Source organism: Narcine bancroftii, chromosome 2 (assembly GCF_036971445.1).
Source record: "Narcine bancroftii isolate sNarBan1 chromosome 2, sNarBan1.hap1, whole genome shotgun sequence".
NCBI lineage: Eukaryota > Metazoa > Chordata > Chondrichthyes > Torpediniformes > Narcinidae > Narcine > Narcine bancroftii.
The window spans coordinates 157,753,143-157,771,935 of record NC_091470.1 but is presented as its reverse complement, the minus strand read 5'-3'; the positions used below and the strand labels follow the sequence as shown (position 1 = coordinate 157,771,935).

The following is an 18,793-nucleotide window of genomic DNA, read 5'->3' as shown; positions in this document are numbered from 1 at the left end:
CCTTAAATTTTGAGAAATCCGCGTTATTCATAGGCATTGCTTCACTTTTATTTACGTTTATCTTGTATCCCGACACTTCTCCATATTCCTTCAATTTCTTATATAGTTCTTTTATTGATAGTTCTGGTTCTGTTAAGTACACTATCACATCATCCGCAAACAGACTGATTTTATATTCCCTGTCTTTTATTTTTATTCCTTTTATATTATTATCTCTTCTTATCGATTCTGCTAGTGGTTCTATAGCTAGCGCAAACAATAATGGTGATAGTGGGCATCCCTGCCGCGTTGACCTGCTTAAGTTAAATTGCTTTGATACATGTCCATTTACTGTCACTTTCGCTAACGGTCCCTTATATAATGCTTTAATCCAATTAATATACTTCTCCGGTAAACTGAATTTTTGCAATACTTTGAACAAGTAATTCCATTCTACTCTGTCGAAGGCCTTCTCTGCGTCTAAAGCAACTGCTACTGCCGGTGCTTTATTTCCTTCTACTGCATGAATTAAGTTAATAAATTTACAAATATTGTCTGTTGTGCGTCTTTTTTTGATAAATCCAGTTTGGTCTAAATTTACCATTTTCGGTACCTGTTCTGCTAATCTGTTCGCTAATAGTTTAGCTATTATCTTATAATCTGTGTTTAGCAAAGATATTGGTCTATATGACGCTGGTGAGAGTGGATCTTTCCCTTGTTTTAGTATCACTGTAATTATTGCTGTTTTACATGAATCTGGTAAGTTTTGTGTCTCATCAATCTGGTTGATTACATCCAGGAGGGGCGGTATTATTAGGTCTTTAAATGTTTTGTAGAATTCTATTGGGAGTCCATCCTCTCCTGGTGTCTTATTATTTGGTAAATTTTTTATTATCTCTTGTATTTCTACTGTTCCAAATGGTTCTGTTAATTTATTTTGTTCCTCTATTTGTAGTTTTGGTAGTTCAATTTTAGTCAAAAATTCATCTATTTTCCCTTCTTTCCCTTCGTTTTCGGTTCGGTATAATTGTTCATAGAATTCTCTGAAGTTTTCCTTAATTTCTTTTGGATTATATGTAATTTGTTTGTCTTTTTTCCTTGTTGCCAATACCGTTTTCTTAGTTTGCTCTGTCTTAAGCTGCCATGCTAGGATTTTGTGTGTTTTTTCCCCTAGTTCATAATATTTCTGTTTTGTCTTCATTATATTCTTCTCCACCTTATATGTTTGTAATGTTTCATATTTTATTTTTTTATCCGCCAATTCTCTTCTTTTGGTTGTATCTTCCTTTATTGCTAATTTTTTTTCCATGTTTATTATTTCCCTTTCCAACTGCTCTGTTTCCTGATTATAGTCCTTCTTCATCTTGGTTGCATAACTTATTATTTGCCCTCTAATGAATGCTTTCATTGCGTCCCATAGTATAAACTTATCTTCCACTGATTCCGTATTTACTTCAAAGTACATTTTTAATTGTTTTTCAATAAATTCTCTAAAATCCTGTCTTTTAAGTAGCATGGGGTTTAATCTCCATCTATACATTCTTGGAGGGATGTCTTCTAGCTCTATTGCCAATAACAGGGGTGAGTGGTCCGATAATAGTCTAGCTTTATATTCCGTTTTCCTAACTCTCCCTTGTATGTGGGCTGATAACAGGAATAGGTCTATCCTTGAGTATGTTTTATGTCTAGTCGAGTAGTATGAGTATTCCTTTTCTTTTGGGTTTTGTTTCCTCCATATGTCCACAAGTTTCATTTCTTGCATTGATTTAATTATAAATTTGGTTACTTTGTTCTTCCTGTTAATTTTTTTCCCCGTTTTATCCATATTTGGATCCAAATTCAGATTGAAATCCCCTCCTATTAGTATGTTCCCTTGCGTATTAGCTACCTTCAAAAAGATATCTTGCATAAACTTTTGATCTTCTTCGTTAGGTGAATATATATTAAGTAGATTCCAAAGCTCTGAATATATCTGACATTTTATCATAACATATCTCCCTGCTGGATCTATTATTTCCTCTTCTATTTTAAATGGCACATTTTTGCTAATTAATATAGCCACTCCTCTTGCTTTTGAATTACCACCTGGGTTCATTTAAGGGATATTTTTGTTCATGGGGTCTGGGGTCCCCAGGTTGTTCATATTCCCACATGAGGAGGGCAGCCCGTCGAATCATCTGCCTCTCCTGGGGTGAGAATAATGTTCCCATTATTGCCTGCATCTCTTCCCACGTATATGTGTTTGGTCCCAGGAATTGGTCAAGCTGTTCAGCCAGTCCTATAGGATCTTCTAATAACTTTTTCATTTCTTTCTTAAATCCCCGCACCTCTGTACTAGTTAGGGGAACATTCACATATCCCGTTCCCCCTCCCGGTCCTCCCATAGGAACTTCCCTCAGGGGATTTAGGCTTATTGAAAATTTTGATGGTCCTGGACCAGTCTGGGATCTTGTCCAGGGTCGGTTTACCGGTGGAAGTTTAGGGTCCGACTCCCTTAATTCATCCTTTTTTTCCCGGCCCCTTTCGGGGCAATCAGATTCATCACCTTTCCCCTCCGGTAATGAGCTTTCCTCGGGCGCAGTAGGCACCGGGGGAATATAAGGAGGGGGAAGGTTGTCCAGAGGTTCCCATTTCTTTTCTCCCGCTACCCTCAATTTAAAACATTTTGTTAAGGATCCTGGCCAGGGAACCCAACAAAATGCATATGCTGACTCTTCTTGATTCACCTTTGGTCTCGAATTTACATATATGTTTAATGCTTGTCTAACCCAATCCTCATCAGATCCAAATTTCGGCCACCAGACCGAGGAACCTTTAATAGGTTGTTTCGACCAAAGGAGACAATATTGAACCATCTTTTTCTTGTTTTTGTCTCGATATCTTTTACTATCCCAATTTTCAAACATTCTCCCCAAAGGGCTGTCAAGGGGAACTCCCAGGAATTGTCCTGAATTTTCAGACGAGCCCTTAGATTTTGATCCTCCCATTTTCCCACCTAGATCCGTTTATCGTTGCTGAGGACCCTCTCATTCTGGACCCTACTCCCTTCTTCTCAGACGCCTCGTCGGAGGTACTGTCCCTCCTTCGGTTACCGCTGAGGTTTCCCTGGGGTCGACCCCTCTCTTCTTGGCACTTCGTCGGAGGTGCTGTCCCTCCTTCGGTTACCGCCGAGGTTTCCCTGGGGTCTATCCTAGAGTCCCACGACAGGGTCCTCACGCCACGACAAAAGCTCTATACCTGATCTATTACGTTAGGTTTTTTTATCCTAACAGGTGTATCCCGTTACACCTGTTACCCAATCCCCACACCACAATCGTAAGTCGTCACTTACCGGTGTCTTCTCGGGGATTGAACCGTCACCCTTCTCCTCTCTGTCTTGTCGTGTCACCTTGTCCGGATACCACTCGCTCAAGCCGCCCGAAGCGACGAGCAAGGGACTATGAGCCGCTGAACTCAGCGGGGTGCACCGCCTCCGATGTCCCTCTTCTCGCCTCCCCTCACGGCCGGAGTGTAGATCCCGGACGAGTCCCCATTTGTCAGAAATAAAACTTCTCACACATGAGTCTCTTTAAAACTGATGACACGATCTTTAAAACTGATGACACGACAAGCTTTATTTACAAGTCTGCAGAGTTGGACTCAACTGGCTTCTCACCAGTTAAGCCCCGATACATACAGTGCATTGATTTTTATACCCTTGTTGTTTGCCCTTCCCCTACTTATTAATACTGTTTTAATTGGTTAGTATTGCAAAAGCATTCTAAGTACAACTGCATTTTTAATTATCACGTTCGTTACGTACGCTGCGAACTCTACATACACTAAATTCTGTTTCTCACCCTTCTTATCAATCTTTTGTCTCCTGCATGTCTCTCACTATGACCATGGAAAGATATGTTTAAAAAAACATATCCAGCTGAACCTTTTGTCCTTGGCTGCTAGTAAGCTCCCTGTCCGTTCTGGCTTCCCTTTTTATGATTAATCATCACATTTTAACTTAAGCCATTTTAACCTAAATTCTCTATATATAACAGGGCCGAACGCGACAGCAGGCTCAAAGATCAGGATCTAGGCAGATGGGATCAAATCAATCCTTTCAGGAGAATGAAGGCGCTCAGGAGGGGATGAGAATCAGAATTTACTGTCATGAACGTATCAGGAAATCTGTTGTTTTGTTTATTTTGCAAAGGCAAAATTTTGCTTTTTAATGAAAGTTCAATTACGAACAAATTTATTGTATGAAAGTGCATTTAAGTGGTCAAATAATTAGCTGTATGTCTAAAATAAAGAATATATGAAAGGTGGATCAATTGGAGATATTTTGGATTTAGAAAAGGAATTGTATATTCAAAACAGTTGTGACAGATTATGCTGTATATTGTTTATAGATGTTTCGAAGGAAATCAATTGTGGCAGGTTTTTTTTAAGTAAGTCACATAGAAACACTTCAAAACAGATCTCATTTAAAATACTGCTCAAGTCAGCTTGCAAAAGCTTCACAAATAGATTGCTGTCTTGGAAAGCGCTTTGAGGATTAGGTTCTGAGCCACAGTCTGTCTGAGGGTGGGTTGATGTCCGAAGAGGATCATGTGGTTTTGCAAGCAAATAGAGAGCAAAACAGGTTTTTTTTCTCAGAAAGAGAGAATTCAGTTTGACAGTTCAGCAGCTGGGGCTGGAACGGGAAAAGCTGGCAAGCTTGTGGAAAACCCCATTTTGAAGATGGGTTGTGACTGCTTCGTTCAGCCTGGTCAAAGCCCTTGTGGTTCATGCAAAAGGAGAGGACTGGCTGCCTAATGTTTCACTTGAAATAAGTGAAGAAAAAAGGAACTCTGTGGTGACCTGAAAGAAAGAGGTTATCATCTGGAAAATTCTGATGGGGCAAGTTTCTTCAGCAAGACACTAAAGTATTCAATCATTACCCATTCCAGTCCTGGAGAAGTTTTTCTGTGAATTAAATAAAAATGTAAGAAAATTTATTTGGGGTGATAAAATGCCAAGAATAGCTATGGAAAGACTGACCTGGAAATATGAAGGAGGAGGACTAATATGACCTAATTTTAAAAATTATTACAAAGTAGCACAGTTAAGATTCCTGTTAGCAAACTGGAGAAAAAAACAACGTGGGTACAGATCGAAATGAACAAAAGAGGAGAAACTAACCCAAAGTATTTTTTGTATAAATGGAATGAGGAATTTTTGCAAAGAAAAATGGAAGTACCAATTTTAACACATTTACTTAAGGTATGGAATGGAATTCGTATGGAAAGAGGAATTAAGAATTATCAAATACCTAGGATGTTGTTATCGCAGAATCAACCTATTCCTTTTACTTTAAATAACTTTTATATATTTGGCACAGAAAAGGTATAATAAGGATAAAAGATTGTTTTTTAGTTTCTTTTTGAACAATGAAAGAAATATAATATACTAACTAATGCAATTTTTTTATATTTTATCATCTTAAATCATATTTTAAAAAGAAATTAGGCATGAATTTAAGACTTCTGGAGCAGAGTCAATTTGAATGATTATGGATAGATTTATTGAGAAATTGATGACAAGCATGCATAATAAAACTGCAAGACATAATGAAGAAAAAGGAATTATAGAAAGCAAAATGAAAGAGGGAGAAAGATTTAAGTGTACAAATTCAAGACGAAGTGTGGTCAAGACTGCGCCAAGAGAGTGTTACAAATACAATTAATGTTGGATACCAAATGGTTCAATACAATTTTTTGTACCAATTATACTACACTTCATATAAATTACATGGACTTGAATCATTCTGACAAATTCTTTAGATGTAATAAAGAAATAGGGACTTTAGTACACTCAGTTTGGTCTTGTGTGAAAGTGGAAAATTTATGAAGATACAAATACTAAAAGATCCAAACATTTTTTTACTAGGCAATAATTATTGAATCACAGTTCAGATAAATATCAAAAGAAGTTTTGAGTGTGGCAATAGTGGTAGCTAGGAAATGTGTGGTAATAACATGGAAATCAGATAATTTTATAAGATTGGATAGATGGCAGACTGAAATACAAAATTGTATACCTTTGGAAAAGATTACTTCTAGTTTAAATAATCAACTTGGGAATTTTTACATTATTTGACAACCATTTCATTGGTAAAAGTCCATCTACATTGTCCACATTTCCCACTCCTCCCAATTGATATTTAGAAGATAAAATAATTATATTAGTCTAATATATATATATATATCCAAGTGTTTTCTTTCTTTTCTCTCCTATTTTGGGGGGAGTGTTGAGTGTGGTGGGAGAAAAGAAAAATTTTGTATCAATCTTTATGGAATTGTATTCTAGATGAATGATTAATTATTTGTATTTGATGCAAATGAAAAAATTAAAATTTCAAAAAAAAGTGCAAATTTTACTCTATATTTAAAAAAAAATTAACACAAAAGGAGAAATGAGGTAATGTCAGTGGTTCAGTATCCATTCAAAAATCCAATGTCCGAGGGGAAGAAGCTGTTTTTGTGCTCCTGGGTATACATCTTCAGGCTCCCATACCTGTGTGAAGGGGGTGTGTCCTCAAAGATAGAGGCTGCTTTTTTTTTAAGACACCACCTCATTGATGGAGTGAAGACTGATGGCCGATGATGGGCACTGACTAAGTTCACAAATAAGTTACAGCTTAAAAATGTCAACATTTTTAAAGTGGATTATTTCTTCATATTGATATGGTGCCTTTTTTTTTAACTTGGAAAGAGGATTTTATTGAAATGGAGAAGGAGAAAAAAATATGGTATTTTATTGTGATAGCTACTTAGAACTAATTATTTATCTGATTGAACACATTTTTAGAATAAGCTTCCACATCTGCGAGATAGCTTTTTTTTTGACATTGTCACATCTTGATTTTTTAATGTTGTATTTAATTTTTTTCTTAACCATACATGCATTCAAATATATTTCAAAATAAAACTGTTTTTCTGAAATCGGCCCAGTCCTGACCATTTCGGATAATCGGAGTTGTGCTGTATCTATCTTCAGGATCTGTTATCCCATTTTACAATTTAATTGGGAGATGCTTATTTATCAAAATTGCTACTCTTCTTACCTTAGAGTTAAATGAAGAAGCTAAAACTTGTCCCACCCAGTCCATTTTTAATTTTTGATGTCATCTGCAAATTTGTAGATGGCATTTGAATTGTGGCTAGAAACACAGTCATGGGTGTAGAATGAGTAAGATCCTTGAGGTGCTCCTGTGTTGTTTCAAATTCATACTGACTGTGGTCTTCCGACGAGGAAGTCAAGGATCCAGTCGCAGATGAGGGTACAGAGGCCCAAATTTTGGAGTTTATTGACCAGTACTGAGGGTATGATGGTGTTGAAAGCTGAGCTGAAGTCAATGTAACCATATGTACATGAAGAGGGCATGAGATGGCTTTGGCAAATAAGAAATTCTGTGTATTAAGAGCAAAGGGGTAACTAGGGAAAGAATAAAATCCCCAAAGGTTAATATAGGTATCTATGTGGGGAAACCACAGGAGATGAGCAAGTTCTTGAATGAATGCTGCTCGTTTGTATTTGACATTGAAGAATGATATGGTAGCTAGGGCATTCAGAGAAGCAGATCGAGAAGCATAACTTTTTTTTAGATTGTGGCGGATATGTGAAACAAGCTGCTAGAAAAAGTAGTACAGCTGGCTTCAAAAAATGCATTTAAAATATGATCTTCAGATTTGGATTTAAATGGATAGGAAAGGTATAGAGAGATATAGGCCATATGCAGGCAAATCAAACCAGTTTGGGTCGGCACCTTGGCTGGTATGAACGAGTTGGGCTGAAGGGCCAGGTTACTATGATGCACTTGATTTGTTTGGTCTCTGGCTGTCAATCCATTCTTAAATTTATCAGTGATAGATTGGGGTTAGGTACATTTTAATGGTGACAAATGAGCATCTGTATCGTAACATTTCAAATTTTATGAATACAGTGTGTTTTTGAAAAATGTCAAACAACATCCATTATTTTTTCTTCTCCACAGTACTAACTGAGCTTTTGGACAAACTGCCTTCTGCTATACAGAATAAACAATGCAGTGGAGCTTGCTAAATCCACCGAATCTCGGGAGTAATTTTAGTGTCGATTGCCCAAATGGATCCCATTTTATTTGGGACATGTTCCAAGCATGCACTGAAGATCCCAGAGATATAGCAAGTTTAGTCCTGGGGTTGTTCTCTATCATCTGTTTCATGCTTTCTGCTTTCCCGTAAGTATAATTTACTGGAATCCCATTGGTATTTAAATTTCAACATTGTCAATAAAAAGTTAGAAATATACTTGTACTTAAATGTTTTCACTGAAATGTTTGATTCCAAAATCCAGCATAATTGAATTACAAGGAATTAAAACTGGAAATATGAAATTGTGTCTGACATTTCCATCTTTCCTCTTTGTTTTAACTCTGATCTTTTATTTAGAAAAACGTCTGAGTTTATTGCCTGATTTTCTGTTTTTTTTTTTGACTGCTTGGAGCCAGAGCCTAATAATATGGATCAGCCAACTAACGTGTGCATTTTGAGAAGTTTTTTTTTACTATCTTTTCGAGTTACTCATTTGAGAATTGAATTTGGAATCTTATTGTCTGTAGGGTTCTGTTGTTTATTGGCTTAAATTTTCTTAGCCATTGGCTGGCATTTGTGATATAAATATGTTAATGTGTAATTCTGAAACTTATTTAAGTACGCCTCATTCCCTTAGTTTAGATCTACTAACTTGGTTAGCTACAGCACCAGCATCCCAGGTTCGTATCTTCTCCCTGTGTCCATGTGCATTTCCTCTTGGTTCTCCAGTTTCGTCCCATGTTCCAAAGATGTACGAGTTTGTAAGTTAATTGGCCACATGAGTGTATTTGGGTGGAACAGCCTCGTGGGCTGGAAGGGCTCGTTACCATGCTGTACCTCCAAGTTAAATTTTTTTTAAAAACTCAGTATAAACTAGCAAACAATTTAAAATCTTTCTTATCCCATTGACCTGGTAATGCATGTACATCATGTGTACAGTATTTGGTTAATGAATTGAGTTGAATGACAAGGTCTTGATAATAAGAATCATCAAATGTTCAACAGGTTGAGCTTCAGAAGTTCCAATGAAGGTTGTGAAACATAGGTCATTCTTTCCATAGACATTGCCTGACCCATTGAGTTTCCTTGCTATATTCTGTCTACATTTTAAATTTGCAGCAGCTGCAGTTTTTTTTTGCTCTTCTGAGAACCCTTTGACCTAACTTAGGGTAGCTACTTTTCATACAGTTATCTTGCTCATCAAAGATATTAAATCTACCAAGTTCAGTTTTAAAATTAACAATAGAACCTAGAATTAAGAGAAGAGATTTCCAAATTTGAGTCACACTTTGGGAGTGGAATTATTTCCTAGCTTCTCTCGCTTTTAGCCGTGTTTTCCCTAGTTATAAACTCCTAAATTTCCATCTCTTTCCCCTATCAGTTCTCCTTGACATTTTAAAGAAAGCATCTTGTGGCTTTCTAATTCTCCACATTACTATATGTGCAGTAGTAATTATTATTCTCTGTTCTCCAGCTTTGAAAGCAAAATGGAGAAATCATTTTTCAGTACAGTCATTTTGTGTGATAAGTTGAATGAAAAGAAAACCTAACTAGCAGACTAGGGACAAATAAGATTGGGGTAATCATTCTGATGTGCAACTTTCACTTTGTGTAAGTCACCTCCATTATTTCCACCAAACAGGTCTTCTTGTCTTTATGCATGTAATTCTATTCTGAAAACACTTGTTCTTTCTAGGATATAATCACCAATGTGTTCATAGTAAGCAAATTACCTTCATGATAACAGGCAAGGTGAAAATACCTTAATCCTGGTTAAGGCTCACCCAATTCTCATATGGATGGACTGAATAACAATGGACAATAATTTCCCCCCCCCACCCCCCCCCCCCCCAAAAGGCTTGCTTCTTGGAAAAAAAAATGGGGATTATGATAGACTACTTCAAGCTGAACACAAAGATCATTTTAAGTTTGCTGTAACACATAGCAAGTTGGAGAAACATTAAATTAACTTTTCTTGAATTTAGCAAGTTTAATTGCATAATGATGCTGTCACATTATGTTAGTCCAACTGATCTAAAAATGTTTTGCCACTGATTTTCATTTGTACTCAGCATCTAATGCCTCTCATGTCAGTCCAACAATAATGTCAGCCAGTATTGATGGATTCCAGTTGCCCCGATACTGCTTTTTCATGGTCACAGTGCCCTGGTGAAACCTATCACCATGTTCATCACTGACTGCACCAAGATCAGCAGGGAAGACGTCCAAGTCCAAATGCAGAAAATGATTTTTCAATAATGTGTTGCACTTAAGGGTTTTGTATGTTTTAAGTTACAAAATATGATAGGAAATCACAAAAATAGGTTGTATCTTTTTTTTTTTAAAAGTACATAATAGGAATATTTAAAGGTGATTTTGGTGATAAGCAGTCCAAGATCTATAAAATGCACCCAAAAGTGTTCAGGAAGAACAGTCTAATTGGAAGCAGCACAAGTCTGTGCTTGTTACTTTTTGTATATAGGCACTGAAACCACGTAATTTGAGTTGGATTGCCACAAGTGGTGATAAAAATCTTGTATCCTAGTCCACCTGGCCTACAAGACAACAGGCCGACACAAGGTGGTTAACACTTAACTGCTGAACAGTGTAAGGATTTGATGCATTTTATGGTAACCAATTTCAATGGCCAGTTGGGATGATTGGATACATATTTGGTATATAAATTATGGACGGTTTGAAATGATTCATCATCTTGTGTCAATTAAGGATGGACTATGAAATATTCTTGTTAAAAATGTTCACAATGTAGGATTTTTTAAATATATAAAATCACCATAGGGTGCAAATCTGAAACTTGTTAGTCTGTGTGGCTAAGTCTATGTCAGGCATGCTTTCTATTAGGTTTTGGGAGGAGATGAGTATTCCTGTGTGAAACTTTGTATCTAGTTTTTTTTTAATGCCTCCAGGAATGTCTTTTTCATGATTCCACTACAAACCCTTTATTTTCTCTAAAGCTTGCTATTTGTAGATGCCACTTAGTCCATCTCGGGTGGAGTTATACAGGTAGATCAACTTCCTGCTCCATATTTGCGCTCTTGCTAGATGAAATTGTATTAAATTTCTCCCAATTAATTCTTTCAAAATCTCTTTAGATGAGAAGCATTTAGCGCACAGGTTGACAATAGAGGAACAATTATTTCAGAATCTTTCATGTGAGGTCAATAGATGAATCAGAATGTAGCTGGTGGGGAAGAGGGCAATCCAAATGGAAAAGGAAAAGTAATGAAGTGCAGGTGGGGAAATGGTAATTGTCACTTGACAACGAATAAATTTATTTTTCTTGATCTTGTGAACTATTATTTTTGGCGAGGAATGTTGCTAATTAACTTTTTTAAATTTAGACAATGTTACAAGTCCTACAAGAATGGAAACATGGATCAAGCCCTATCATTCTGGTTCCTGTTAGGTTGGCTGGGAGGTGATTCGAGCAATTTTTTAGGTGCCTTCCTGGCTCAGCAGCTGCCACTGCAGGTAAATGATGACTGCTCTAAACTTCCAAGACTGATATTTGTATGGAATGCTTTTTATTTATGTAGGTAAAAGGTAATCTGGTTCCCAAATTGGACATGAGTCGAGTTGATTAGATTAACAGCAAATGTGAATTGAGTTGATCGTTTTGCATTGTGAATGTGTATTAAAGGCATAACTATTAATAGACGTTATCTTTTAAAGATGTATTTTTAGATTCTAACATTAGTTCCAGATAGGATGAATGAAATAGCATGTTGAGTAATTTATTCAATCCAGTTGTGCTGTATCCGATATGTGATTGATTTATTGGTCTAGATGCAAATGAATATCACTATTTAAAAATGAAATGCTAATTCTCTGGTTGTTGTGTAAGAACTGAAAAGCAGGCCAAAAGACATTTGAGATTGTACCCCATCTTTTACTGCTTTCCCCTCCCCAGATCATTCTTGTGAGAAGAGACTGATGTTAACCCTGTACAGACCGAAGATGGTAAATGGTTCCACAACATGCTGCCTGTGCTTTTTTTTTGTGAAGTGGCATTGAAACAATTTTAATTTGGTTTCTATGTAGACATCAACAGTACTCCTGAATGTGACCTCTATGAACAGGCATTGAAACAGTTTTAATTTGGTTTCTATGTAGACATCAACAGTACTCCGGAATGTGACCTCTATGAACAGGCATTGAAACAGTTTTAATTTGGTTTCTATGTAGACATCAACAGTACTCCTGAACGTGACCTCTATGAACAGGCATTGAAACAATTTTAATTTGGTTTCTATGTAGATATCAACAGTACTCCTGAATGTGACCTCTATGAACAGGCATTGAAACAGTTTTAATTTGGTTTCTATATAGATATCAACAGTACTCCTGAATGTGACCTCTATGAACAGGCATTGAAACAGTTTTAATTTGGTTTCTATGTAGACATCAACAGTACTCCCGATGTGACCTCTATGAACAGGCATTGAAACAGTTTTAATTTGGTTTCTATGTAGACATCAACAGTACTCCTGAATGTGACCTCTATGAACAGGCATTGAAACAGTTTTAATTTGGTTTCTATGTAGACATCAACAGTACTCCCGAATGTGACCTCTATGAACAGGCATTGAAACAGTTTTAATTTGGTTTCTATGTAGACATCAACAGTACTCCTGAATGTGACCTCTATGAACAGGCATTGAAACAGTTTTAATTTGGTTTCTATGTAGACATCAACAGTACTCCTGAATGTGACCTCTATGAACAGGCATTGAAACAGTTTTAATTTGGTTTCTATGTAGATATCAACAGTACTCCTGAATGTGACTTCTATGAACAGGCATTGAAACAGTTTTAATTTGGTTTCTATGTAGACATCAACAGTACTCCCGAATGTGACCTCTATGAACAGGCATTGAAACAGTTTTAATTTGGTTTCTATGTAGACATCAACAGTACTCCCGAATGTGACCTCTATGAACAGGCATTGAAACAGTTTTAATTTGGTTTCTATGTAGACATCAACAGTACTCCCGAATGTGACCTCTATGAACAGGCATTGAAACAGTTTTAATTTGGTTTCTATGTAGACATCAACAGTACTCCCGAATGTGACCTCTATGAACAGGCATTGAAACAGTTTTAATTTGGTTTCTATGTAGACATCAACAGTACTCCCGAATGTGACCTCTATGAACAGGCATTGAAACAGTTTTAATTTGGTTTCTATGTAGACATCAACAGTACTCCTGAATGTGACCTCTATGAACAGGCATTGAAACAGTTTTAATTTGGTTTCTATGTAGACATCAACAGTACTCCCGAATGTGACCTCTATGAACAGGCATTGAAACAGTTTTAATTTGGTTTCTATGTAGACATCAACAGTACTCCCGAATGTGACCTCTATGAACAGGCATTGAAACAGTTTTAATTTGGTTTCTATGTAGACATCAACAGTACTCCCGAATGTGACCTCTATGAACAGGCATTGAAACAGTTTTAATTTGGTTTCTATGTAGACATCAACAGTACTCCTGAATGTGACCTCTATGAACAGGCATTGAAACAGTTTTAATTTGGTTTCTATGTAGACATCAACAGTACTCCCGAATGTGACCTCTATGAACAGGCATTGAAACAGTTTTAATTTGGTTTCTATGTAGACATCAACAGTACTCCCGAATGTGACCTCTATGAACAGGCATTGAAACAGTTTTAATTTGGTTTCTATGTAGACATCAACAGTACTCCTGAATGTGACCTCTATGAACAGGCATTGAAACAGTTTTAATTTGATTTCTATGTAGACATCAACAGTACTCCTGAATGTGACCTCTATGAACAGGCATTGAAACAGTTTTAATTTGGTTTCTATGTAGACATCAACAGTACTCCCGAATGTGACCTCTATGAACAGGCATTGAAACAGTTTTAATTTGGTTTCTATGTAGACATCAACAGTACTCCCGAATGTGACCTCTATGAACAGGCATTGAAACAGTTTTAATTTGGTTTCTATGTAGACATCAACAGTACTCCCGAATGTGACCTCTATGAACAGGCATTGAAACAGTTTTAATTTGGTTTCTATGTAGACATCAACAGTACTCCCGAATGTGACCTCTATGAACAGGCATTGAAACAGTTTTAATTTGGTTTCTATGTAGACATCAACAGTACTCCTGAATGTGACCTCTATGAACAGGCATTGAAACAGTTTTAATTTGGTTTCTATGTAGACATCAACAGTACTCCTGAATGTGACCTCTATGAACAGGCATTGAAACAGTTTTAATTTGGTTTCTATGTAGACATCAACAGTACTCCTGAATGTGACCTCTATGAACAGGCATTGAAACAGTTTTAATTTGGTTTCTATGTAGACATCAACAGTACTCCCGAATGTGACCTCTATGAACAGGCATAGAAACAGTTTTAATTTGGTTTCTATGTAGACATCAACAGTACTCCCGAATGTGACCTCTATGAACAGGCATTGAAACAGTTTTAATTTGGTTTCTATGTAGACATCAACAGTACTCCTGAATGTGACCTCTATGAACAGGCATTGAAACAGTTTTAATTTGGTTTCTATGTAGACATCAACAGTACTCCCGAATGTGACCTCTATGAACAGGCATTGAAACAGTTTTAATTTGGTTTCTATGTAGACATCAACAGTACTCCCGAATGTGACCTCTATGAACAGGCATTGAAACAGTTTTAATTTGGTTTCTATGTAGACATCAACAGTACTCCCGAATGTGACCTCTATGAACAGGCATTGAAACAGTTTTAATTTGGTTTCTATGTAGACATCAACAGTACTCCTGAATGTGACCTCTATGAACAGGCATTGAAACAGTTTTAATTTGGTTTCTATGTAGACATCAACAGTACTCCCGAATGTGACCTCTATGAACAGGCATTGAAACAGTTTTAATTTGGTTTCTATGTAGACATCAACAGTACTCCCGAATGTGACCTCTATGAACAGGCATTGAAACAGTTTTAATTTGGTTTCTATGTAGACATCAACAGTACTCCCGAATGTGACCTCTATGAACAGGCATTGAAACAGTTTTAATTTGGTTTCTATGTAGACATCAACAGTACTCCCGAATGTGACCTCTATGAACAGGCATTGAAACAGTTTTAATTTGGTTTCTATGTAGACATCAACAGTACTCCTGAATGTGACCTCTATGAACAGGCATTGAAACAGTTTTAATTTGGTTTCTATGTAGACATCAACAGTACTCCCGAATGTGACCTCTATGAACAGGCATTGAAACAGTTTTAATTTGGTTTCTATGTAGACATCAACAGTACTCCCGAATGTGACCTCTATGAACAGGCATTGAAACAGTTTTAATTTGGTTTCTATGTAGACATCAACAGTACTCCCGAATGTGACCTCTATGAACAGGCATTGAAACAGTTTTAATTTGGTTTCTATGTAGACATCAACAGTACTCCCGAATGTGACCTCTATGAACAGGCATTGAAACAGTTTTAATTTGGTTTCTATGTAGACATCAACAGTACTCCCGAATGTGACCTCTATGAACAGGCATTGAAACAGTTTTAATTTGGTTTCTATGTAGACATCAACAGTACTCCCGAATGTGACCTCTATGAACAGGCATTGAAACAGTTTTAATTTGGTTTCTATGTAGACATCAACAGTACTCCCGAATGTGACCTCTATGAACAGGCATTGAAACAGTTTTAATTTGGTTTCTATGTAGACATCAACAGTACTCCTGAATGTGACCTCTATGAACAGGCATTGAAACAGTTTTAATTTGGTTTCTATGTAGACATCAACAGTACTCCTGAATGTGACCTCTATGAACAGGCATTGAAACAGTTTTAATTTGGTTTCTATGTAGACATCAACAGTACTCCTGAATGTGACCTCTATGAACAGGCATTGAAACAGTTTTAATTTGGTTTCTATGTAGACATCAACAGTACTCCCGAATGTGACCTCTATGAACAGGCATTGAAACAGTTTTAATTTGGTTTCTATGTAGACATCAACAGTACTCCCGAATGTGACCTCTATGAACAGGCATTGAAACAGTTTTAATTTGGTTTCTATGTAGACATCAACAGTACTCCCGAATGTGACCTCTATGAACAGGCATTGAAACAGTTTTAATTTGGTTTCTATGTAGACATCAACAGTACTCCTGAATGTGACCTCTATGAACAGGCATTGAAACAGTTTTAATTTGGTTTCTATGTTGACATCAACAGTACTCCTGAATGTGACCTCTATGAACAGGCATTGAAACAGTTTTAATTTGGTTTCTATGTAGACATCAACAGTACTCCTGAATGTGACCTCTATGAACAGGCATTGAAACAGTTTTAATTTGGTTTCTATGTAGACATCAACAGTACTCCTGAATGTGACCTCTATGAACAGGCATTGAAACAGTTTTAATTTGGTTTCTATGTAGACATCAACAGTACTCCCAAATGTGACCTCTATGAACAGGCATTGAAACAGTTTTAATTTGGTTTCTATGTAGACATCAACAGTACTCCCGAATGTGACCTCTATGAACAGGCATTGAAACAGTTTTAATTTGGTTTCTATGTAGACATCAACAGTACTCCCGAATGTGACCTCTATGAACAGGCATTGAAACAGTTTTAATTTGGTTTCTATGTAGACATCAACAGTACTCCCGAATGTGACCTCTATGAACAGGCATTGAAACAGTTTTAATTTGGTTTCTATGTAGACATCAACAGTACTCCCGAATGTGACCTCTATGAACAGGCATTGAAACAGTTTTAATTTGGTTTCTATGTAGACATCAACAGTACTCCCGAATGTGACCTCTATGAACAGGCATTGAAACAGTTTTAATTTGGTTTCTATGTAGACATCAACAGTACTCCTGAATGTGACCTCTATGAACAGGCATTGAAACAGTTTTAATTTGGTTTCTATGTAGACATCAACAGTACTCCTGAATGTGACCTCTATGAACAGGCATTGAAACAGTTTTAATTTGGTTTCTATGTAGACATCAACAGTACTCCCGAATGTGACCTCTATGAACAGGCATTGAAACAGTTTTAATTTGGTTTCTATGTAGACATCAACAGTACTCTTGAATGTGACCTCTATGAACAGGCATTGAAACAGTTTTAATTTGATTTCTATGTAGACATCAACAGTTCTCTTGAATTGACCTCTGTGAACATTTTTAAGAGAATGTTCTGCTGATGGCTTTTCTTTAGTGATGGAAATTGCACGTCTACAGGTATTGTTTACTCTTGCAGACATACACAGCTGCTTATTATGTGGTAATGGACTTGATCATGATGGCAATGTATATTTATTACAAGAGAAAGAGGAAGTCCAGACAATGTAAGTAACTCTTTACTAAATACTAGTTCAAAAGTGTTTGTTCTTTTTGAGGTCCATTGCCAAATTCTCTTTTCTCCTATGCTTATCCTCCAAAGTATTATATCATCGGAGTAACATTTTTCACCCTATACTGCCATAGGTATAGTGCACAAGATGTGGGCGCAACCAGATAGACGCGAGTATAGTGATCACTATGTAGAAATGAGCCAATCAGCTCTTGTGCCTCTTTTACATTGCACTTGACATCCTATTAATAGATCAAGTATTCTCTCCACTCCAGGCATAATGGATACAGAAATGAGTTTAGGTATGAAAATTATGACTAATAAAGCAAGATCCTTTACTTCCCGACTATTGCTAGAGTATAGTTCTATAATATCAGTGATGCTGTGCTACCCTGCCAAAATATCCTTGATACCTTGCCAAGTGTGATGACATTTGATAGGGAAGGCATTATGATAGAACACTAGAAATTTGAGTAGACTATCTGCCCATCGAGCCTATTCTATCATTCAATATGACCGTGGCTAATCTGGCAGTAGGAGTCTGCTCCATTTACCAAACTGTACCTCCTAATCCTTAATTCCTTCTTCCTCAAATCTATGTTTTTCATAGTTAATGAGACAGCTGCTATTGCTCCCTTGGGTGAATAATTCCACAGATTCATGACTCTCTGAGAGAAGCAGTTTCTCCTTATCTCTGAATCCAGAAGCATGTCCCTTAGTTCTAGTCTCACCGGCCAGTGGAAACCATTTCTATGCTTGTATCTTGTCTATCATCTCTCTATCCTTTCATTGTTTTATATGACTACAAGAACTCCTCCTCATCCTTCTGAACTCTAATGAGTGTAGTCCCAGACTACTCAATCTCTCATCAATAGATCATTTCGGATAAACCTCCTCTGCATTGCCTCTAAAGCCAGTATTTTTTGTATGGAGACCAGACTACACTTGTTACTCCAGGTGTGGCCTCACCAGTACCTTGTACTGAGGATTCTTTAGTTCTATGAAAGTAGTCAAACACAAATGTTTTTTCATTTTTCTGTCTGCTTTCTGGTCTTAGTATTTTCCATCACTTGTTTAACTAGCCATTACTTTCACTGAGAAAATGCTGCAAATTACTTATTAAATACTGAAATATTTCAAAGTGTAAATAATCAAAAACTTTGCTTTCTTACAGATGGATCTGCAATTAATGTTGTTGTTTTGTTTGTGATGCTTGGAGCAACTGGTTCCTTAGTGCCAGGAAACTATCTACCATCTCTTGGAGAAACGCCAAGATTCAATAAGCGGTCCCTTTTGACTATTCCTCAATCAGCTGGTAATCAGGTCAGTTTTAATCTGAA

At 36.8% G+C, this 18,793-nt stretch overlaps 1 protein-coding gene across 3 annotated transcripts in view; it reads left to right on the top strand.

Annotated features, from left to right (window-relative positions):
- Positions 1–18,793, top strand: part of slc66a1 (solute carrier family 66 member 1) — a 44,251-nt gene that overhangs the window by 12,753 nt on the left and 12,705 nt on the right. For all 3 annotated transcript variants that reach the window (XM_069918845.1, XM_069918843.1, XM_069918844.1), the window contains 4 exons: positions 7,994–8,218; positions 11,435–11,564; positions 17,361–17,448; positions 18,628–18,776. In XM_069918845.1, coding sequence (XP_069774946.1) covers positions 8,043–8,218; positions 11,435–11,564; positions 17,361–17,448; positions 18,628–18,776 — 543 coding nt within the window. In that variant the 5' untranslated portion in view covers positions 7,994–8,042. The remainder of the gene's footprint in view (positions 1–7,993; positions 8,219–11,434; positions 11,565–17,360; positions 17,449–18,627; positions 18,777–18,793) is intronic.